Source organism: Grammomys surdaster, unplaced genomic scaffold (genome assembly GCF_004785775.1).
Source record: "Grammomys surdaster isolate TR1022 unplaced genomic scaffold, NIH_TR_1.0 67, whole genome shotgun sequence".
NCBI classification, from domain to species: Eukaryota; Metazoa; Chordata; class Mammalia; order Rodentia; family Muridae; genus Grammomys; species Grammomys surdaster.
In genome coordinates, this window is record NW_021604569.1 from 7,335,187 (window position 1) to 7,359,300 (window position 24,114).

General features: G+C 42.9%; 1 protein-coding gene across 2 annotated transcripts in view; it reads left to right on the forward strand.

The window, feature by feature from the left end:
* Commd1 (copper metabolism domain containing 1) overlaps window positions 1–22,134 on the forward strand; it is a 98,874-nt gene extending 76,740 nt beyond the window's left edge. For both annotated transcript variants that reach the window (XM_028777621.1, XM_028777629.1), the window contains exon 3: window positions 21,845–22,134. In XM_028777621.1, coding sequence (XP_028633454.1) covers window positions 21,845–21,952 — 108 coding nt within the window. In that variant the 3' untranslated portion in view covers window positions 21,953–22,134. The remainder of the gene's footprint in view (window positions 1–21,844) is intronic.
* The last annotated feature ends 1,980 nt before the right edge of the window (window positions 22,135–24,114 follow it).

Consider the following 24,114-nt stretch of genomic DNA (forward strand, 5'->3'; position numbering starts at 1 on the left):
TCCTCCTCCACCACCTCTCCCTCCTCCTCCACCACCTCTCCCTCCTCTTTCTTCATCTCCTCTTCCATCTCCATCTCCCCCTCTTCCTTCACTATATTCTTTTCCTTTTAAAATATTTTTTTGTGTATGCCTGTATGGTTATTTTACCTGCATATGTATCTCCATTGTGCACACTCAGAGACCAGAAGAGAATGTCAGATCCCCTGGGACTGGAGTTATAGACAGCTGTACATCCCCCTGTGGGTGCTGGAGATCAAACCTGGGTCCTCTGGAAGAGGTGCTCCCAACCACTGAACCACCTCCCTAGTCCTGCTGCCCATTCCTAATCTGCATAGGCTCAATCTCTCTCTCCCTCTTCCTCTCCCTCTCCCTCTCCCTCTCCCTCTCCCTCTCCCTCTCTCCCCCTCTCCCCCTCTCCCCCTCTCCCCCCCCCCCATGTCTCTATATCTAAGCCTGTGTTCTTACTGATGGTTTAATTTTTGGATAATTTAACCTACATTGAAGAAGTGCCTTCATTAGATTAGGCCATGGACATGTCTGTGGTGCATTTTCTTGATTGCTAATTAATGTAGGAGGACTCGTTCCCACTGTGAGAGGTACCATCCCTGCAGGTGGGGCATGGGCTGTATAAAAAGGCAGGCTGAGCAAGCCTGAGGGAGCAAGCCAGCAAGCAGCATTCCTCCATGGCCTCTGCCTCAGTATCTGTCTCCACAGACTTCTAAAGTAAAAGATCTTTTCTTCTGGAGTTGCTTTTGGTCAGTGTTTGATCACAACGCACAACAAACCAGGACAGTCATTTAATGTTCTCTTTTTGTTCCATCTCCTAGGAAGTGGGACATAACTTTGAACTTCTTTGGCAAAACCATTTGTAAATGAATGTTTTAAACAGAAGTGTTGCTCCATGGGTTTTAAAGGCTGTAGCCTCTGGGAGGAGGAGACCAAGGCAGGGGTGGAGCAGAAAATATTCCCAGGTGGAAGATGAAGACTTTTTTGTTTTTCACAGAGCCATCACATGGCACAGTTGGATTAGCTACTCAAGTATGTTGTTTTTTTAAAAATTAATTAGTGTCTTTCGGGGCTGGAGAGATGGCTCAGTGGTTAAGAGCACTGACTGCTCTTCCAGAGGTCCTGAGTTCAAATCCCAGCAACCACATCGTGGCTCACAACCATCCATAATGAGATTCTATGCCCTCTTCTGGTATGTGTAAGACAGCTACAGTGTACTCATAAGTAAAATAAATAAATCTTTAAAAAAATAAAAAAAAATTAGTGTTTTTCTATTTTCTCCTGAGTATAGCAAAATTTAAAACTTTGGTCAGAGGTTAAGAGTACTGGCTTATCTTGCAGAGGACTCTGGTTCGATTCCCAGTGCCCAAATAATGGCTTTATACCTGCCTGTAACTCCCGTTCCAGGGGATCTGATGCCTTCTTCTGATCTCCACAGGGACCAAGTTCACATGTAGTGAACAGATATACATGCAGGTGAAACATTCATGCAATACAAATAAAGAAAGATATAATTTAAATGTAAATAAAACTTTGGCTCATATGTTCTCCTCCCCCCATAACTATATTTCCATTGTCATAAGTTGGGAAAATAGAAGGCTTCAGTTTTAAAATATTCAGGGGCTGGAGAGATGGCTTAACAGTTAAGAGCAGTGGTTGCTCTTCAAGCTGATCTGGATTCAGTGCCCAGCACCCACATGGTAAGTCATTAACCATCTATAATTTCAATCCCAGGGGATACAAAGCCCTCTTCTGGTCTTCATAGGTACCAGGCCACACAAGTGATGTATAGGCATTCATACAGGCAAAATACTTACACATAAAATAATTGAAAAAAATTCTTTCCTTTTTTTAACCTCAGAAAAAAAGGCTCTTCTGTCTGGTTGATGTGATCCACACCTTTAATTCAGTTCTTGAGAGGCAGAGGTAGGCAGGTCTTCCTGAGTTTGAGGCCAACCTGGCCCACAGACTGAGTTTCAGGACAGCCAGGGCTACATAGAAAGACCCTAAGTCAACCTCATCATCCTCCCCAAAGAGGCTCTTTTGCCAGGCATGGTGGCTCATACCTGCACCTGTAATCCTGGCACATAAGAGGCTGAGGCAGAAGGGTGACTGTAAGCTTCAGACTTTGCTTCAAAACAAAACAGAACACAACAGAAGGATATATTTGATTTTTGAATAATCTGATGACATGATGCCGTCTCCAGAACCCTGGCAGTGGTTTCCTGTTGCTTACCTGGGAGCCACTGTTTGACAGCATCTCCTCTCACGGTGGTTTCCCATGCTCTGTGTTGTAATTGGCCCATATCTAGGATAGATAAGCTGATTTATATTTTAACTTTGTGTTGGTTGCTTTTTCTAAGCATAAACTTTAGAGAATTCTGAGTAGGAAAACTGGTGTTAGAGTCATTGTGCTGCTCAATGATAATTAAGACCTTTCATCTGTGCCTTTCAAAGAGCTTTGAGAATATTGTTTCATAATTCCCAAATTGCCTGTGAAGTGGTGAGGCAAATGCCATTACCCCAATTTACAGATGCAGTTGTGGTCTTTAAGAGATGAGAGATGAGCTTCATATGGAGTTAAAAGCAAAGGTGGAAATGGTTTATGAAAAGTGTGTCAGTTTTCTTTCTAGATCTTTCCAGGTCCACAGTGTTTTTGATAGACCCATGGGTTTATTATACTGCAGTCATACCCTTTTTCAAGTCAAAAGATTGAAAACATGGAATTTTCTTTCCTGTTGGGAAAAGTTTTCAATTAGCAATAACTGCACTTGGATGAACTTCATTGGCTTTGACACTGCTACCGTGCAGAGCTTGAAGTTTTCTGAGTGAAATTCTGTGTGTTTCGTGCTCAGCTAAACATTGGTAACAGGCGTTCGTCAGTGAGGGTGCTTCAGGGTCATTTAAGGCTTTCCAGAATCCCCCAGGTGCCCTCACTGTAACTAACAGCTTCTTCGTGAGCATTCCTAGTACAGACAGGACACCTCGGAGCAAGCCTTGTTGTACACTAGTGCTTTATCGTGTTAACTTTTAAATACAGAGATATTTCTTCATGTAAACCAACAATCTAATATGGGGGTGTTTTCTTAAGTCGTGTTCTACAAATAGCTGTTGTGTTCAAATTTCCTAGGAAACACTAGCAAACTCTACCAACAGACCAAAGTAACAATACCACCAGAGTACAGTTCATCGAACGGATGTGTCTATTGGGGTTACCCGTGGGAACATGGCTAACTCAAAGGCAGCTTTATTACTAGAAAGCCCACCCCAGCATGGACGAGTCAGAAGCAGCCTGCAGGAGACTAATCTGTCTGCAAGTCCTGCAGGGAGGTCTAGGTTCAGGAAGTAATCATGGGAAGAAAGCAGCCCTACAGACCATAGGATAGTGTGACTCATTCAAATCACTAACATTTGATCTTCATAGTCTTGGCTGAACCACTCGCTCAGACTTAAGTCAAAACTGAAATCCTTGCTGTCATTCACCTTCCTTGCTTAGATTTTATAGATTATGTAGTAGCATACAAAAATTAAAGTTAAATAGAATTTATTAAATTTAAACATGACTTACTGAAGGAACATTATTATAAAAGCACAAGTTCCTGGAAAGATCAAACATCAAAGCTCTGAAACTTTAGTTTCTTGATAGGAGAGATTATATTTACTCTTTTCTTGAACTAGGAATTAAACACAGGCCCAAGCATGCTGCACAAATACTCTTCCAGCTCTGATGAGAGTGTATTTAAAAGAACACAACTCCCTTAGAAGGGAAACTGTCAGGGATCCCACTGGTATCAAACCAAGGCAGTTTTTTTTAGATCAGGGTGCATGCCAGTTTGGCAAATATTCAGTGTAATCAATTATCACCAATTAGCCCTCCACACTTGTTACTTGTAAGTGACCATCAACACTACAGGCTCTTGAGGTAGCTTTATTGTCTGCTCTGAGCCATAGCAGATGAGTCATGGACTGCCCTGCTGCTGTGCCATGAGTTCGAATGCAGGGTCAGCCCATGTATCAGAATCTTAATCTCCAGTGTAATAGCACCTGAAGATGATTTAGATCACAAAGGTCTGTTCTCTGGAAGGGATTAGCCCCTATTATCAAAGATTTGAGTTCCCTCTGTCTCTGCAGAAATGTTCTTGACTTTCCACTTGCGCCATATTATGGTGCCAGAGGTAGATACCCTCAGCATCAGACTTGCTAGTTTTTAGAGCTGTAAGAAGTGAGCTTCTTTTGTGTATACATTACCACGTCCACAGTATTTTGTTATAGCAGCTCTAAACCTATTCTATGCAACCCTAAAGAACCTACGTTCCCTGTTCTCCTGCTGTGTGAACAGCAAACTGCCAGCTTTGCAACTCTGCTCAGCTTGTTAGATGAGGCCTAGCCACAGGCTACACAGGCACTCATGACACAGCTTGGTGTCATAAGCATTGCTTAAAAAGAGATAATCACTTTTATTTTCCGTTTTGGATTATTTGCTTTTTTTGGATGGGGTCTCATGTAATACACTCTGGCCTTAAACTCACTATGTGACTGAAGCTGACCTTTGACTCCTGATCTTCCCACCTCTACCATCCAACTGCTGGGTTCATAGGCATGAGCCCCCATAAGTACCTTTAGCTTTTAAGTGTTAAATGGTTTAGAATCTGAGATACTAGTACAAGAAAGCTATAAAATGGTGAAGAGAGTTGTAACTGAGAGGCCCACAGAGTTTGGCTCAGGTAGTAATCATTAACCGTTTGTACATCATAGAAGTTGTCATAGTTAGGGTTTCATTGCTGTGAACTATGACCAAGGCAGCTTTTATAAAGGATATATAATTGGGGCTGGCTTACGGTTTCAGAGGTTTAGTCCATTATCATCATAGCAGGAAGCATGGCAGCATCCAGGTATTCATGGTGCTGGAGAAGGAGCTAAATGTTCGGCATCTTGATCCCACTGCAGCTAGGAGAGACTGTCGCAGGAGGGGGAGCGTGAGCACCAGGAGCTCTCAAAACCCACCCCAACAATGATGTACTTCCTCCAGCAAGGCTACACCTATCCCAACAAGGCCATGCCTCTGAATAGTAGCAGGAAACTACCACAGAAGTATTCTGAAAGGCAGAAAGCAGATGCAGAGGCTCTGGGGAGGGTGCTTGCTCATGTGTGAGAAAAATGCGTAAGCATAGCAACAGGTTTTGATGGTCTCCTAGGCTGTGGAGCCCAGGTTCTTGCCTGCAGACTGACTGCGTTCACATCCAGCTCTTTGTGTTTGTTTCTGTCAGTCTCCTACTTCTGGTCTTCCCCCCAACTCTGACCCATCCTGAATATTACCATGATCACACTGTTTACTTAGCCACTTAACGGTTACCTCACTGCCTTATACTGAGCTATACATTTTTTAGTGATGCCTACATGGCTCTTTAACTTTGTTCTCTAAGATATTTTCTCTGAACAGTAAACTATTTAATTTAATAATTAGGTATTGCTGGTCTTAATGAAATGTCCGTATTTCCATTCCCCATGCCATTTGTCTCCAGGAACTTTTCTGTTATCAACTAGCCTGATAGCTTTCTGTGTTGCAGAAGAAAATGAAAATGACTTTGAGGTTGGCACATGAGTCACAGGAGGCATGTCTTGATAAATATGGATGGCCATGGTTTCTGGGATTTTTTTCCTGGCTGTAGACTGTTACAAGCTTACGCTTCCCCAGTCAACCTCTTGCCAAGTGGTAGCTGAGCCTGACAATGGGCCATTCTAAGTGTGCGAATTGATTAGCATGAAATAGCCTTGTAGAACTTACTTAACATTTGCTTTGAAAGCCTTAACCGGGTGCCAGTAGGATTGACTTTGAGTGTTTGGTTAAACCAGCATTCATTGGGGGAACTTTCAGAGCTCTGTGTTTCACAGACTAACATTTAACCATGCCAAAAATGCAAAGACTATAACATAACCATCAACAAAATAAACAACACAGAGCTGAGATAGTCCTTGACCATCACTCATCACACACACACACACACACACACACACACACACACACACACACACAGTGGGGAGGGCGAGAGATTAAAGAAAACACAAGCTTCATGCTAGAATTCACTATCTTTAACAGTTTTCCCATCTATGGCCCACTTCTCTTGACGAATCTAGACTTTCAGTAGACTACCCTGCTTCCTCCCCACAACTTTCCAGGCATAGTTCTACTCCAGTTCTTTGTTCATTATTCAACCTAATGTGTCCTGTTTTCCATCTTTAGGTTGTAAGGCCCAGCTTAGTACTTACTTCTCATAGCACAAACTGACAAATTATGTATCAGTGTCAATAAGTATTCTTTAAAATAAACAATTCAGCCTTTTTATATGTATTAGGGTTTTGACGTGTGTGTGTGTGTGTGTGTGTGTGTGTGTGTGTGTGTGTGTGCGCGCGCGGGTTTTGACGTGTGTGTGCGTAGTGCTCATAGAAGCCAGAAGAGAGCACTCTATCACTTGGAATGGTGTTGCACACAGTGAGCTTCTGTGAGGGTGCTGAGAACCAAACCCAGGTTCTCCACAAGAGTGAAAGAGCAGCAAGTGCTCTACTGACCAGTCTCGCCAGCCCCCTTTTGCAATCTCATTAACAGAAGTTTTTTTTTAGAAGAAAGAAACTCCAGGACAGTTTTATTGGGTTTTAAAAGATCATAATAGGCCAGATAAGCTGGAGTTCTGAGCGTCTGCCAGGAAAAGTGAAGAAGAGAGTGTTCCCATTTCTGACTTAGAGCTGGAAGAAGCAGGCAGGCTTGGCCGTGCAGGTGCCAGCTGCTGGACACCATGTGAGCATTTCTCACAGGCCTCACTGGAGAGGTCTGCAGAGGAGAGATTTCTGGGGTATTTTAAATACTCATCTGGTTAAAGGAGTAACTCCTCTTCCCATTCTTACCCCCTCCTTTAGTGGAGGTGTGTATGCTCCGTTCTTCTGGCTTCAGGCTGATCTGAGTTTGTAAATCCCAGGAAGGGCTAGGACTTGTCTAAGCAAGATGAGCTCTGTCTGTCTACATCAAAAGATCTATCATCAGACACTGACCAAGCAGTTTGTAAGGGGTTTACAGACCATCAGCTACACAGTTGTATCAGAGAATGTCAGCATGTTGGTGCTCATACATCCCAAAGGGATCTGTGGCACGAGAGGCACCTCTGTCTCACTTGGATGGGATGTTATTGGCCGTGGACCATAGTGCTCTTATGTCCTAAGTGGTCATGGGAAACAACTAGCTGCAAAAACCTCTATCTCCCTGCCTCTCATTCCTCATCAAGCTTACTTTTCTATAAATATTTGGATGAAGTGAAACATGTCATCCCTTTAAATACGCCTGCTCATTCCCTCCCTCAGCGCTTCATTGCCTTCTCCCTTACTGCCCAACTTTAACACTCCCACAGGCTCTCAAATTAAAGGTGGTGGCTGTAGAGACATCTGAGAAAACAAAGGGGCCAACTTATAAGGAGAATCATGTATGTGCTTAGTAATCAGCATCTCAATAGTTAAGAAAGGGATCTTCAACTGACTTCTCCCTCACAGATACAAATCATCAAGAGTAACTCATAAAATAAGGATATTTCATTATGGCATGGAATGTCAAGAAATGAAATCATTTTACTTTTAAGATGAAAGATTTTTGAAAAAACAAAAAGAGATTTCAGAGTGGGATAAGGACTTGGTCAGGGAGGAGCCAGGTAGTGGTTGGAGGGATGAGAGAGGGAGAGGACGAGCGTGGCAGAGTGTGACACAAGTGTGCACAAAACTGTCATAGGGTATAGTTTTAAAACAAGATGAAACATTTTGTTTTTAAGTTTGTAAGTATGTATATATGTATGTATGTATGTATGTATGTAGAAGTTGACATCACACCTGGCTCCCCCAGCCCCCACCGTGAGACAGGGTTTCTCTTTGTAGCCCTGGCTGTCCTGGAGCTTGCTCTGTAGACAAGGCTAGCCTCAAACTCACAGAGATCTTACTGTCTCTGCCTCCGGAGTGCTAGGATTAAAGGTGTGCACCACCACCACCTGGCTCACACCCGGTGTTTACTTGGCTGCTGGGGATCGAAGGGCTTCATGTTTGAACATCGAACACTTTTACTGGCTGAACTCCTTAATCCCAATAAGACAGTTGTCAAATAGTGGGGTTTGGGCTCAGCAATGTAGAAGGTTATCACTAAAAAGAGCTCTCTGGAAGATTCATTTCCTCTAAAAGGTAAGCTTTGGGAGATGGGGTGTGTATGTGGTGACTTACCCTGTATTTACTCATCCAAGTCTTTTGTCAATATTTGATTATGGAATTATAGTTACCTGTGTTGGTGTTTTAAATATTTTCATGTTCTTTTATTGTATCATTAAAACTTTCTAAAAAAAAAATCTTTGAAATGTGATAGATGAAGAATGTCAGGCTCCAAAAAGTTTAGGTGACCTATGAGTTCCCATGAGTATTACTAAGAGGTAGAGCTAGAGGCAGAGCCCAGATCTCTGGTTTCTTGTCTTGTATTCTGTAATTTTATACTAGATCTTCATTATCCCCCAACAATTGATGTCATCTTGCTTTTGTGTGATAGCAAAGGACAGCGGTGTTGGCGCTGACTCTGGAGGATAGACAGTAATGTGAATTTTGTATCTGGGTCAGCTTCTAGCTGTAATTCAGTCAACTTCTCTTTCTTCCTTAATGAACTATCTGGGAGGGGGCTAACAGTTTCCTCACGAAATAAAAAAAAGTGTTCTACTGTTGATGAACAATTCTGAACATGATGCATTCAGATTGCTCCTAAAGTCATTTTGTTTTCTTTTCCCCCACTAAAGTGGGGAAAGGACAGAGACTGCCTTGTTTAAAGCTGGATCTCCAGTGTCTAGAACTGATAGTGATATATTACATCTTCTTTACCAGCCGACTTGGGGGTTTTGTGATCCTTACATTCAGAGTGACTCCCCCAGGTTAAATGTTATGACCTGTCTGGGGGTCTGCTTTCCCCTTTAGGGCTGTAGAAATAATTAGCTTTGAAAGAGTATGTGGGTGGTGGCCCTGAGCTGTGTGGAGCTGAAGTTGATGTGTGGGGGTGGGGTGGGGGTGGGGGGCTGTGTCTCTGGCACATGGCACCTTGTGGGAGGACCTTCCCTCCCTCAGTGCTGCAGAGTCTGCAGGACCAACAGCTCTTTTGAGGGAGATGCTTAGCCTGGCTCACACAGCGCTCAAGCGCGGCTCTGCTGCTTCCCTCTCATTGCCCTTCTGCAAAGATCTTCTTTCTGATCTGCTCTAGGATCTCCTTGGCCTCCTAGTTCTTGTGCTCTGTCAAGTGAGCTCAGAGGAGACACAAAGTGTGCAGTGTAGAAGACAGACTAAAACCTGGGATACTCTCAAGGGTGAGGATGTGCGACAGACAAAGACGCCATTGGCCTGATTTACTTTTTTTTTCTCTCTTTCTTTCTTTCTTTCTTTCTTTCTTTCTTTCTTTCTTTCTCTCTTTCTCTCTTTCTCTCTTTCTTTCTTTCTTTTAAGGCATGATACTACTTCTTAAAATTTCTGGGACAGCTTCCTAAGGGTTGGTTTCCTGTTCAGGTGACTGACGGGTCCATAGTTTAATTTACAGGAAAGGGCAGTAATATTTAGTCTTGTAATATTTGATCTTGTAATTTGGGTGGTGGTGGTGGCAGTTTAGAATACCATGTTTCCACTGATGGTCAGAAGTATTAGTCTGGTCATTGTTTTAACAACAATAAATTATGTAACAGACAAATTAAAAATAAGCAAAAAGGGACTAGGGAGATGGTTTAGGAACTAAGTTCTGTGTCTGTCCTTGCAGAGGACATGGGTTCTGTTGCCTGTACACATGTGAAAGCAAACAACCCTCTGTAACTCCAATTCCAAGGGATCTGACAAGCCTTTTCTGGCCTCCATGGGCACCAAGCACACACATGGCTTACATGCATACATGTGTGTAAAAATCTCAAAATATTTTTAAAGAATTTAAGAAAAATGTGAAAAGAAATAAATGTGTAAATACCCATGTCTGGGATAGGAATGTATCCCAGCTTGTAGAATACTTGCCTAGCATGTGCAGCCCGTGGGCCTGCATGTGCAGCCCGTGGGCCTGCTCCTCAGCACCGCGCAGAGACAGGCATAGCACTCATGCCTGCAATCCTACCACCTGCAAGTGCTAGGCAGAAGGTTGCCACCTCAGTCAGGCTGGAGAGTCAGAATGGAGTTAAAAATATTGGCAGCTACAGAAACAAGGGACAGGGCTGGCCAGATGTAACGGTTAACTGGGTGGATGGACAGACAGCATTCAGACAGGCCACGTCCTCAGTGAGGCCCAAGGCATCTGAGGCTCCCAGGAGAGTCAGGAGCTCCCGGCCTCAGTCCTTTGACACACACACCGGGTGTTCATATGACAGGTCTGTGGGGACACTGCTTTGCAGCATTATGTGTCCTTTTCTTTATGAGGTGCAAGTGAGGCAACTGCACCCTTTCCCTGATCTGGTCTGTCTAGCAAGTTCTCGGGCCTGGTTTCCTGATAGGATTCATATGTCTGTGTCCTCCCGTGGACCCAGTTTATATCAATAAATTTATAGAGTGGCATCCCTTGTACTATTAGGAATGAGTTATTTATCAGTCAGGGCCTCATGGGTGATCCTGGTCACCTGTCCATCAAGGTGCTTTTGAATTCAGAATAGATTCAAATGCTGCTTATAAAATGGAGTCTCTCAGGGCAAGGCACAATCTTTTTTTTTTTTTCTCCTTAAAAAAAAAAAAGCCAGTTTTATAGAATATGGAATAACTTAGGGCAGGACACAGCCTGATCTTAACAAGGTCTAAAACCCATTTTATTCTTAGAAATAAAGAAGGAAGTAGGAAAAGGTCTGTCTGAAAGCAGCCAAGGAAAAGTACATAGAACAAATGTTGGATTTACTATGCAGATTTAAATCCAAATCTGTAGTGATTTGATTGTCTTTCCATCCTCACAAAAAGAAATTTCCTTTGTAAATGTAAACTGTCCTTATGAAAGCATCATTTTTCAGGGTTGATGGGTCTTTACCTGCAGCTGAGCCTGATGACATGCGTGTGAGTTCCAGGAGCCACATGGAAGCAGAGACCTGACTTCCACACTGCTGTCTTGACTTCTGAGCATACCATGGTACAGTTAAACACACATGCAAATTAGTTCATTAGAAACCCCACGAATGTTTGTTTTTTTCAGGGCTTCTGAGTTTAAAGTTTCTCAAAATAATTCTTATGTGAAAGAGGCATATTTCAGAATGGCATACACTGGGGTCTTACCATCAGTTTGGGGGTGGCATATTCCATCCCCCAGAAGTAGTACCTTTGCTTTCAAGTCCCTTTAGCTCAGAGCTTTACAGAGGTACTGGGGTCTGTTTGTGCTACAGGTGGGAGTGATTGGGAGTACTACCTTATTAACTTGTAGTAACAGTCTGAGGCTATAGACTTCTGTTATGTCTTCTACATGGTTAGAAGACATAAGTGAGAGAAATAAGTTGTAAATAGAAACTCTAAGAGACACCATAACCACAGCAACTCTTGTAAAGGAAAGCATTTGATTGGGGCTGGCTTACAGTTCAGAGATTCAGTCCATTATTATCATGGTAGGAAGCCTGGTAGTGTTCAGGGAGACATGGTGAGGGAGAAGGAGCTGAGAATTCTATATTGGGATCGGCAGGCAGCAGGAAGAGAACTGACACACACTTCCTCCGGCAAGACCACACCTCGTAATAGTGCCACTCTCTGTGGACCTATGGGGGCTGTTTTTATTCAAACTACCACATTTTGCTGCTTTTCAGAACTGAAAAACATACATGTTCTCAAGGGTAAGAAGGTCTAACTGTTTAGTCCTGAGACCTTGCCAGTTTCCTTATGGTTGAACCTGGCCTTTTCCAGTTTTTAATATTTTAATCCAATGGGTGGTCTTGTTAAATAAAGACCTCTATTATGATGGGAAAAGAGCACACAGTTGTCTGATCCTTGCAAGGAGACTCTTAGAAGCTCCAAAAGCTCTTGGGAATTAAATCTGTAAAAACAAAGGAATTTCTTGTTTGTCCTCTGTTGTTGCCCGATGCAGTGATCAGATGCAGTGGTCGGATGCAGTGGTGAGTGCATTGGTGGGTGCAGTGGTGGATGCCTTTCTTCATGTGAAAACAGTTTTTTGTTTGTCTGTGTTTGTTTTTATGGACGACGATTGTAGGCTCCAGGAGTCTTTCACGTGACTGTTTCTCACTATTAAGAGCAGAGTGCCTCTTCTAAAGGAAAGAGGCTGGTGAAGTGTGTAGCTCTGGACAGAATAACAGTGAGACACTTGCATATAGGACACAATACTGATCCTTGGGCAGTGGCTTGTCCCACAAGAAAACTGGACAGACACGGCAGCAGCCTAAGTGTCTCTGTGTGTGTCTGTCATCTGTGTATGTGTGACTGTGTCTGCGTTTGTGTGTATAACACTCAAAGATGAACCAGATGGTTGAGGTGTAAAAACCTTTTTCACAAGGGCCAGGGGAGACAGAGGAAAGGTAGGTTAGAGAGGAAAGAATTGTGTGGGGGGGCTGCAGGGAGTAGGGTGGTAAGTGAGCCTGGAGATGAACAGCGTCCTGGGCCAGAGCTCACTAGGTCTTTGGGTGTGGTTACAACTGTAGCTTTTCTTCCTGGGAGTTAATCTTTTGGAAGATGGGTCTTATAGGTAGATAGAACTTCCAGGAAGTGTTTCTTCCTATGCTCTGGGAAAATTGAAAGACAGGACTTTAGGCGCAGGTGTCAGCATGTCAGAATGTAATCTTTTAAGTCCTAACACGTCTCCCACATTTAAATATGTCTGCAAAAGCATATATGTACTTCTGGCAATTTCCATTGAGTCATTGTAGTTTAAGGAACAGGGTAGGAGTACCCTTGTACATAGCATCTTTCACTGTTATGTGTTTAGGTTTAACCTCTGGTGGACGTTAAATTAAAAACAACTATTGTAATGTGTCTCTCAGGATCGATCTCAGTCCTGGTCCCTTGCTCTGTGACAGAATTATAGAAATTCCTATAAAACTGTTTTATTTAGAGTTATTATTTTATTTGTTGTATTTGAGTGTTGTTTGCATGTGTATATCTTCACCTCATGTGCACCTGATGCCTGCAGAGTTCAAAAGAGGGCACTGGAGCCCTTGAAACTGGAATGTTATGGATGGTTGTGAGCCACCACATGAGTTCTGGGAACAAAACCTGGTCTTGTGCAAAACCAGCAAGTGCTCTTTTTTTTTTTTTTCAATTTATTTTTATGTACATTGGTGTTTTGCTTGCATGTGCGACTGTGTGAGGGTGTTAGTTCCTCTAGAACTGGAGTTATAGACAGGAGTGAGCTGCCACGTGGGTGCTTGGAATTGAACCCAGATCCTCTGGAAGAGCAGCCAGTGCTCTTAACCACAGAACTACCCCTATAAGTTTCCTTTTAACATTCATGTTTAGTATTTTACTCTTCACTAATGAAGATACAGGCTTTGCATTTGAATTTTTTTCTTTTTTCTTTTTTTTTTTTTAATTTTTAAGATTTATTTATTTATTTGATGTATATGAGTACACTGTTGCTGTCTTCAGACACACCAGAAGAGGGCATCAGATCCCATTACAGGTGGTTGTGAGCCACCATGTGGTTGCTGGGAATTGAACTCAGGACCTCTGGAAGAGCAGTCAGTGCTCTTAACCGCTGAGCCATCTCTCCAGCCCATTTTTTTCTTTTATATTACAGATACAAACCCAAAATAGCTTTGCTTAAGGCCCTTCCTCACAGCTTGAAATGAGGGATACAAGAAGTTTTTTGTTTCTTTTTATTTCTTAATCACCTCCAGCCACAAGGGAGTATTTGACTTTCATTTGAAATGGCGAACATTTGAGTTAATAATATAAAAATAAATAAATTTGATCCCAAGCCTCAAGGGTGGTACTTCCACACTGAAGACTCGGTCCGTGTTTTGTTCACGCCAATCTCTGATTCAGAGGATGATTCAACTGGAACTTCACTGGTGTTTTCTGAGGAGTGGAGACAATAGGTTATCATAGCAAAGCAAGGGATTGAGATTGCTCTGCTTGCCAGCTCCAGTGAAGAAGATGAGTGCCTTCTAAACTGTCAGTTCCTGCTTTTTCTATGTATTGTTGAATATTAGAATTATTTCTCCATTTGACTATAAGACAAATGTTTAGACTGGGGGCTCTTCCCTTCCTAAGGACTGGCAGTGATGGAAAGACAAGACCAGAGTTGGGACCCATGTCCATCAGCAGGTCACTGGCAACTCTAGCCTGGAGCCTTGTTTGTTTCTGCCCTGTCAGACTCCTGGCCACTGCTGAAGCCAGCTGCTGCACCTCTGGATTCTCCCAGTCGCTGATGGATGTGTGCTTCCTGACTTAATACTGGCAGCCCCAGAGTATGGTATCAGAGGCAGCCCTTAGGCACATTAGGCAGCCAGATGAAGCTAACTTCAGGTTGCCCCCAGAGGCCTTGGCCAGGCTATTGTAGAGGCCTAGTGTGTGCCAGCATGAAGTACTTAGCTTTTTCCTTTGAAAAAAATCAGAAATAGTGTGTAAGTAACCAATATAATTTTTATCTTGCTGGATAAGAGCAACCTTGGTAAAATAAGACAGGTGTAGGGCACAGGCTTGCTTCTCAGGAACACTGAGTCACTCTAGGAAGATCGTTGTAAAAGTCTCAGAAACCCTAGCAGTTAAACTTATTTAAATTCATGAATTACAAGCTCATGAAGTGCAATCCAGTTAACTTTAAGACAGATGTAAAATGGTAGAATCATGGTTTAGATTGGTGTGGTTTCAAAGCCTGTGTTCACTAGGTATTAGTATATAGGTATGTACACATACAGAGAGTAACACAGGCAGGGAGAGTGTGATAGTTGTCTCCTTTACAAGACTATTTAGTTTTCTAGACATTCAGAGGGACAGCTTACTGGGCAGGCAGAATCAGGAAATTTCTTAAAGTAAGAATTGGGCTGGAAGTGTAATTCAGAGCTACAATGTGTTAACCTCACATGTATGAGGGCCTGGGTTTGCTCCCTGGCATTAGAGAGATAGACAGACAGATGACAGATAAATGAAATGTGACTTTGTTTTTATTCTTAATACTGTATGTGCTGCCTGTTCTGTCTTTCACATGGTTGTCAGTCAAGCCTCGATTCTGTAATCAAGACATTATCAAAGGCGCTCTCCCTCTTTGTCCTTGACTTAACTGGAAGATAGATATGGGTCAAAGATGAAAGCTATTAAAAGTTTAAGTTCACAATTTAATGTATTTATTTCTCACATACCAAAAGTACCCGATCTGATTTTTTTTAAAGTAATTTGATTTTCTTAGATAACAAGACAAAACTGGCAATTCCTGTGACTACTGATGAAAAGAACCCAGGTTCAAGCAGGTGTTTTGGTTCTGCTGGTGTAAACTTAGGACGATGTGAGAAGAAATCTCGTTCTAGAAGTTTGAAACATTGGTTCATAAAACAACAAAGGTAGCCTTGCAGATTCTAGCTCTCCTGAGGCCGATAAGAGGTATCTGTATCTGTATAGCAAATCCTCATACCCTTCTGCTTATACCCCTCCGCCTTTTTACTGACAGGAGTCAGGATAAAAAGCCACAGGAACTGAGCTTATTTATTTGCAGCCTGGGTCCCATCCCTTACTAACTCTGCTGTGCTTTCCTCCCCATGAGATGACTACTCACATACTCAGAGTTCTCCACATAGTCAGGACATGTTCATCTACAGCTCCCTCCCCTCCCTCTTCTCTTCTTCCTCCCCTCCCTCTTCTCCCCTTCTTCCCCTCCTTCCCTCCTTCCTTCTTTTCTCAATCCCTACCCTTTCTTCCTTTCTTCCTTCTATGCTGGGAACCAAACCCATGACCTGGCACTTCTAGGCAAGTACTCCACCCCTAAGCTAAATCCTCAACTTCCTATAAAGTGATTGAAGGAGGACTTTAAGTATCATATAAACAACACCAAGCTTTCCTTTGAGTCTTTATTAAAGTTAATGGAATCAAAGACTAATATTCAAGTGTGGCTACACTATTAACTATCAATGATGGAATTTACATTATCTATAAATATATAAATACAAGCTGAGATTGTGAAATGACCAGGTGTTTAGGTTCTGAAGCCATCCAGACCTGGATTTGCTTGTTTGTTTGTTTGTTTGTTTGGTTGGTTGGTTGGTTGGTTGATTTGAGACAAGGTCTTTCTCAGTAACTCAGGCTGATCTTGAACTCAGTATGTAGTCCAGGTTTGCCTCTGATCCATGTCCTCTCCTGTTTCAGCTTCTCCATTGCTGGGTTATGGACAAGAACCTGGCCAGATGTGTATTTTAAAATGTGTGTGTGTTTTTTTGTTTTTGTTTTTTTACTTACTACTTCTGTGGCTTTACACAGATTATTCATTATCTTTCTGTGAAATGGGATAAAATTATCCTCACCAGTGTGAAGTAAGGTATATAGAATTTTGTTGCTTAGTCTTGTCACCATGTTTTATTATTTTAAACATGAACTTGTCTTCCCCTGAACTTCAAATTCATTAGCATTTTCCCACAACACTCCCCGCTGCTCTTGTTTTAGGGGTGGTGGGAACACAGGATGTAGCCTAGGCTAGTCTTGAACTTACTGTGTAGTGGAGAGTGATTCTTCTGCCTCCACTTCCTCAGTGCTGGGATTCAGGGATGTGTTGCCATCCCGTTTATGTGGTACTAGCAGTGAAAGCTGGGGCCTCATGCACCTAGGCAAGCACTCTGCCAGCGGAATTCTGTCCTCACTCCTGGTTTCTCTTACTCTGTAGCTTTTCCTTCTTGCAGGGGCAGGAATGAGTCCTGGTGCCCCACACGCAGTCACTGTTCTCTTACCTCCACTTCCAGAACTTTCAGTGTTGACTACATGAATATGGTGACCACTAAACTAAACTAAAGAATCTTAGTTCTTCCCCCGTTAGGAGCTGGCTACCTTTGCCTGTCTTTTACACAGGCCTGAACTTTGAAACTCCAGCTTGTGGAATTGTAGACAATTTTAAGTAAACAAAATCTTAATTTTCTATCAGTGGGATTATGATATATCAAAGCTCATAAAATCCATTGCATTTTCTGACAAAGTTTGCTAACTTTAGCTCAAACCATCTGCTTTGGGTTAGAGGGGGAAATTCTGCTAATTCTACAATTGTTCAGAGTAGCTTACTTCTGGCTTTGTCTCTTCCCAGTTACCAGGGACTGTTAAAGGGTCAAATGAGATCATGCATGTGAAAGAGTTTCCAGTCTATAAAGCACCACATTAATGTGAGAGCTGACCATTGTATTTGAACAAAGGCCCAGGACCAGCTGATGTCAGAACACACCCTCAAAACAGAGATACCATTTCCTCTCTGTGGGACTATAAAATCCTGGGTGTTCGGCCACGCCCCCATCTGCCCACCTTCTACCCATTGCCTCCAAAAGCTTGCCACAGGCAGAGCTAGTAAGCCCGTCTGACCTCCCTCTCCTTCCCTCAGACTCACATTTTCTCTCAGAGAATGGCATGCAAGAACATGAGTCTAGACTTAGAGATACAACATGCATGCAAGGCATTAACAAGATCTAGGAGTGGGGATAGAGAACTCTTTTGTGCCATTTCCTCATCTTCCTGGCAGCTTTTATTCTGGCAGTCCTCACAGGTTAAATAATGTTTCAAAATAAAGGTCAGTAAGAATGTGGTAGCACTTGGCCAGTTACTGTGTGTATATGTGTGTTTTGAGTTTTTTGTTTTTTTTTTTTTTTTTACTTATTTTTGGTTTAGCTACTAGAAATTCTTATTTGCATAGTATGTTCAGGAAACTAAGAATTAAGTATGAGATTGTTGACATTATCATATCATCCACAAACACCAGACCCTTGATAAGACCAAGACCTCTTATCACTGGATATTGTTATTAACTAAATTGTGCCATATTTAAGCCCATTCTGCACCTCAAAATGACTATTTTTGATGTACTTACTTAAAAGTAAGTAGCTCTACCATATGATCCAAAGGAATTACATCAGTGTGTCAAAGAGACATCTGTGCTACTGTATTTACTGCAGTATTATTCACAATAGCCAAGCATGGAAACAACCTAAGTACTTGTTGACAGATGAGTAGCAGAGGGAGAGACACATCATCATGGACTGTGCGTCAGCCATAAAGATAAAAAAGGGCAAAGACCCATCTCTGCAGCATGGTCCATCTCTGCAGCATGGTCCATCTCTGCAGCATCTCTGCATGGCCTGAGGTACATAATGTTAATTAAGTAGAACAAGTCAGGCACTGGAAGAAAAGTCCTGCCTGACACTCAGAACTCCTATACAAAAATGTCCATCTCAGCCAGGTGTGTGGCACACACCTTTGAGCCCAGTGCTCAGGAGGCAGAGGCAGGAAGATCTGTGAGTTCAGGGCCAGCCTGGTCTATAGAGTGAGTTTCAGGTCAGCCAGTGCTACACAGAGAAGAAATCCTGTGTCTCAAAACAAAACATTCATTTCAGGCTAGGGAAATGGTTCAGTGAGTAAAAGTGCATGCTGTGCAAGTATGAGGACCAGAGTTTAAATCTTCAGAGCCTACATAAAAGCCAGACATGTAATGTGAACATCTGTACCCTCAGCATCCCTAGGAAACACAGAAGAATCCCTGGAAGCTTGCAGGCCAGCTAGCCTGGCATACACAGTCAGAAAAACAACAAAGAGACCCTATCTCAAAACAAGATGGAGGGCATGGGCTCTAAGGCCTTAGGTTCAGTTCCTGGTAGCTACTAATGCTCAGTCTGTGGAGATGGCTCCAAGCCTCATGACTTGAGTGTGAGGCCAAGACCAGACGATAGAAAGACAGATACAAAATAAATAAAAAGAAAAGCAGAAGCTCTGGCTAACTGTCCCCTGATGTCCACATACGTGGTATAGCATTGCCCTGCCCCCTCCCAAATATGTAAAACCTATTTTAAATGATGGAAGGTGAGGACTGACAGGAGAGGTTGTTCTCTGACGTCCACATGTGTGACGTGGCATGTGCACGTGCACGTGCGCACACATACAAGTCCATCTCACTGGCTCTGAAAGTCAGTGGTAGAACTCATGCTTAGCTTGCTTAAGGCCCTGGATTCGGTCCTTAGCACCCAGCTGATTTCACAGAAGGTGAGAGCCGGATGCTGTCGGTGACCCAGAGGCTGGAGAGGACAGAAGAAAGGAGGCGATGGAGAGTTTGATCCATGGGTCCCAAGTTATAGGTAGAGGTGAGGTGTTCCACAATTGAATGTCTATAGACAATATACTTCATATTTCCAAAGGCTGAAAGAAAGAACTGTGTTTTCACCATTTAAAAATGAGAAAGATAGGCCAGGCAGTGGTGGCGCATGCCTTTAATCCCAGCACTTGGGAGGCAGAGGCAGGAAGATTTCTGAGTTCGAGGCCAGCCTGGTCTACAGAGTGAGTTCCAGGACAGTCAGGACTGCACAGAGAAACCTATCTGGAAAAACCAAAAAAAAAAAAAAAGAGAGAGAGAGAGAAAGATATGTTTGACTTGATTTAAGCATTACGCAGTCTATGCAAGTTTCAAATATCCCATGGTACTCTATAAATATAAACTTTTTAATGTTTTCAATATCAGTTAAGAATCAATTTAAAGGCCAGATGTGGAGGTGCACACCTTTTATCCATCATTCAGGAGGCAGAGGCACTCAGATCTCTGTTAGTTTGAGTTCAGCCTGGTTTATATAACAAGTTCTAGACAAGACAGAGTGTCACAGTGAAACCCTGTCTGAAAAAAAAAACAAAAAAAGTCAGAGTTATGGGATTAGGGGATGGTTTAGTCAGCAAAGTGCATGGGAAGACTTGAGTTCAATCCAAAGAACCCACCTGAGAAAGCCAAGGGTGGTAGCTGGAGCTTGTGACCATAGTGCTGCAGAGACAGATGGCCGGCCCCGCCCACCCTCAGCCAGCAGGGTGAGCTGCTGGCCACCAAGAGATTTCTGTCTCAAAAGCCAAGGTGAATGTCTGAGGACCAACTGCAGAGGCTGACCTCTGACTTCCACATGTGTATGTACATGTGTGCGTTCATGTACACACACACACACACACACACACACACACACACACACACACACACACGCGCGCGCGCGCCAAAACAAAAACCTGAAAACTGAAAACTCACAGACTTGGAAAATTCATACTCTTTTTAATGAAAGGCTAATGAATGAGGCTCCTAGGAGCAGTTAGTGACAGGAAGAACAGCTGTAGGCGCGGGTCAGTCACTGAGCTCCTGTACTTTGTGCCAGCTTTTTATCTTCTCCCACGGTTCTCATTTCTCAGAAGTTTCTTGCTTTAATCAGATAGAAGAAGCTCCAACAAGAGATCCGATGATTCTCAGTTACCTTCAATTCAGAACAATCCATTTGTCAGAGAAGACTCTGGGGGAGGATGTTTTGATCCCTTTTAATGTTTGGAGAGGAAAATGTACAGATAGGAGTATTAATCCACAGTGTACTCATCATATATATAAAATAAGTAAAGTCTTTTTTTTAAAATGAGTATTAATCCCGTGATTCTGCTCATAACAGAACAGACAATAGGCCATTAGGCATGTCCCTTGACATACCTAGAACCTTAATTTCATATTCTAGAAAGCAAGACTATTGGATTGTATAACCTGTAAGCATTTATACTGGTCTAAAGTTACTGTTCATGAGGTAGGAAAGGCTGATACTCCTGGATACCTATCATTTGTCCTTCTTGTTCAAGGCCATGTGGAGTTAGGGTTACCATGTGAGATTTCTGCCACCCATTTCAAAGACCTCATTTTTTTATACTATCTAGATTGGCTCACCAATCCTGAGTGACTGAAGGGACTGTACTGGAGGGAGATCTTGTGAGGGATGTTACCTCATGGAGAAGAACCTGACAAATATCTGTTACTATTTCAAAATCTGGTCACCCTTTTTAGTTTTCTAGCTAAGACTTCTCAGTGAACATATCACAATTTCTTTTTAGCCAGAGTTGCAGTTGGCCCAGGCTAACTAGGGACAAATCACAGTTCTTTTATTATTATATAAGGTGGGGACAGCACTGACTTTGAAGCCAGCCAGAGTGAATTCAATATCTGACTTGTGTCACTTAAAATATTTTTAGATGGAAGTTAGCCCTTCCTGCCCTCAGAGTTCTCATCCATGGGGTAGCAATGCCTAAGTACCTACCTTACATTCGTACCATGTCAACTGAGCCACCAAACAAAGAGCCTCTCATAATGAGAACAAGGGCATCTGTCTCTGTACACTTGTGTTTCATTGTGGACACTCTGTGGATATGCTTTGTATGGTAAAACATCACATAGGCTTGAAGGCCTGCAGTCTGGTTTGCTGTGCTGGGGCCCTGGGCCTCTACAGCTTGCTCATGCCAGATGAAGAACCTCGGCTAGAGTCTTAGTCACTGTTCTGTCACTGTGAGGAGACACCATTGCCAAGGCAACTTATAAAAACAAGCATTTAATTTTGGGGCTTAATTACAGTTTTAGAGGGTTAGACCATGATCATCATGGCAGGAAGCAGGCAGGCATGGTGCTGGAGCAGTAGCTGAGAGTTTTATATCCTGATCAACAGGCACGGGGTTGGGGGGTTGGTCTTGGCCTTGGTGTGGGCTTTTGAAACCTCAATGCTCATTCCCAGTGACACACCTCCACCCACAGGGCCACTCCTAATCCTTCCCACACCACTGTTCATCACCTGATGCAAACGGAGGCAAATGGATATGCCTGTGGGCCATTTTCATTCAAACCACTACATCTGTCTTACAGGTTTCTTCTGAAACATCCTTTTGTGTTTTACAGGAATCTGAATTTCTGTGTCTGGAATTTGATGAAGTTAAGGTCAAGCAAATCCTGAAGACGCTGTCAGAGGTAGAAGAGAGTATCAGCAGGCTGATGCAGGCAGCTTAAGTGACAGACGGAGGAAGGAGCAATGAAGTGAAGGTGCTTACAGACTTTCTCTGCTGACCTTTTGAAAGTCCTGTTTGCCCATTGGTACTACCAAAAGACATTGTATACATGTATGAAAGTCTTCAAGAATAAATAAAAATATATTTTAAAAAGTGGGTAAAAAGAAAAACCCTCAAATTCTAGTCTTGCCCATCTCTGCTTTCTGGGTTCTTTCACATCTGTTGCATTGGAGAGGTTCCCACATTTTAGCATACATCAAGATTATGAGGAACACTTATAAAAACATACTGAAATCTGCCAGGTGGTGGAGGCACACACCTTTATGAATCCCAGCACTTGGGAGGCAGAGGCAGGCAGATCTCTGTAAGTTCCAGCTCAGCCAGAGCTACACAAGGAAACCCTGTCTTGAATAAATAAAAACAAACAAAAAGTAAAATTAAACAGGAGGCTGGAGGGTATACAGCTCCCCACTAAATTTAGGGTTCGAGAAGGTGGGGCAAGTTCACCTCAGAGCTTCAGGGTCAATAGAATTGACACGTTGGAATTCTTTCCACCTGTTGTTTGTTCCTTGGAGAGCTGTTAGTAATCCACACATGGCAAATTGTGTTTCATATAATATTCTTGATATTTCCCCTCAGAAAATGAGGAAAGCAGTATAGTCATCTAGGCGGTGCACGCCAGTGTGTGTTCTAAGCTGCAGTGTAGTAGAGCCTGCCTACCTGGACAAGATGTAACTTGAACCTAGTGAGATTCTTCTGGGACTGACTGATGTAGTCAAATAGGTGTGATTAAATCTAGAAGTTGGGTTTGATCAGAGTAGGGATAATCAAGCTTTTTAAAAATGACATTCACATTCTGTGAGCGTATGTATATATGTATGTATGTATGTATGTATGTATGTATGTATGTATGTCTGATAAAGCACACTTGCTATAGAATGCCTGTAGAGGGCAGAAGACAAGGAGATTTAGTTCTCTCCTTCCATAATGTTGGTTCTAGGGCTTGAACTCTGGTGTCATTCATAGCAGCAAGTGCCTTTCTCACAGGGCACAGGCACACACACACACACACACACATGAGAAAGACACCAAACATCAACTTCTGGCTTCCACATGTATGTGCACACATACCAGACTGCAGATGCACCCAAGGACATGCAAATATGCATGTAAACTAAGAGAAATCCAGAGGGGCTATTATCATGAAAATTGTTCTAGTAGGAGTATCTTAATGGACTTTGCTTTATTGAGACAAAATGCAGTTCAGGAGAAAGGTTCATCTTGGCTCACCGTTTTGGAGGGTTGAGTCCATGGTCACTTGGTCCCCTTGTTTTGGACTTAAGGAGAGGCAGAGCATCATGGCAGGAAGCAGTGAAGCAACCTCCTGCAGCCAGGAAGCTCTGAGAGACGGGGAAGAAGCAGGCTTCCAGTCTTCTTCAAGGGCGTATCCCTACTGACCAAATTCCTTCCGCCGGCTCCCACCTCCTAACAGTTCTGTCTCCCAGCAGCACCACAGGCAGATGACCAGACCTTCAACTCACAGCCTTTTGAGGCATATCCAGGACCACCACAGCAAGCAGTTACCACACAGCAAGGATATTCCAGCAGAAGCAAGGAAAGCTTAGCTGCCTTCGAGTCATGCTTTTAAAATGCTGTTCTCTTGCATGTGGTAATGGCGCTTGGCTCTCATGAGTCTACCCCAGGCCTTCTGGAAGTTCTTCCTTCTGAATCAACTTGAAGATGCTTTCAAAGCTTCCGACACCCTATCTAAAAGGCTCCTTCCCTTACTGAAGGAATGAAATTAGGTTAAAAAAGAAAAAAAAAAAGAAAGAAAAGAAATCAGGAAACGATGGCCAGAAGGCTTTAGATGTAGCCCCCAAGAGCCCTTCAGAAAACATCTTGAAATCATAGAGTACATCCAGAAAAAGTGTGTGGTTTGGAACAAAAAGCTGTACAGGCATCTTTCTATTCCCAGGGCACTCCCACAAGGTCTAGGATCTGGATATGTGTCCTGCTGTGAAATGGAGGGTAAGTGATTCATCAGATAATGGCTCTGAGGCAGCCTTGGGAGGAAGGACAGTAGCCACCTCACTAGTGTACACTCACAGGCCATGACGGTCTGTGGGAGCAGGAAAGAACCATTCATACCCGAATACTGTTTTG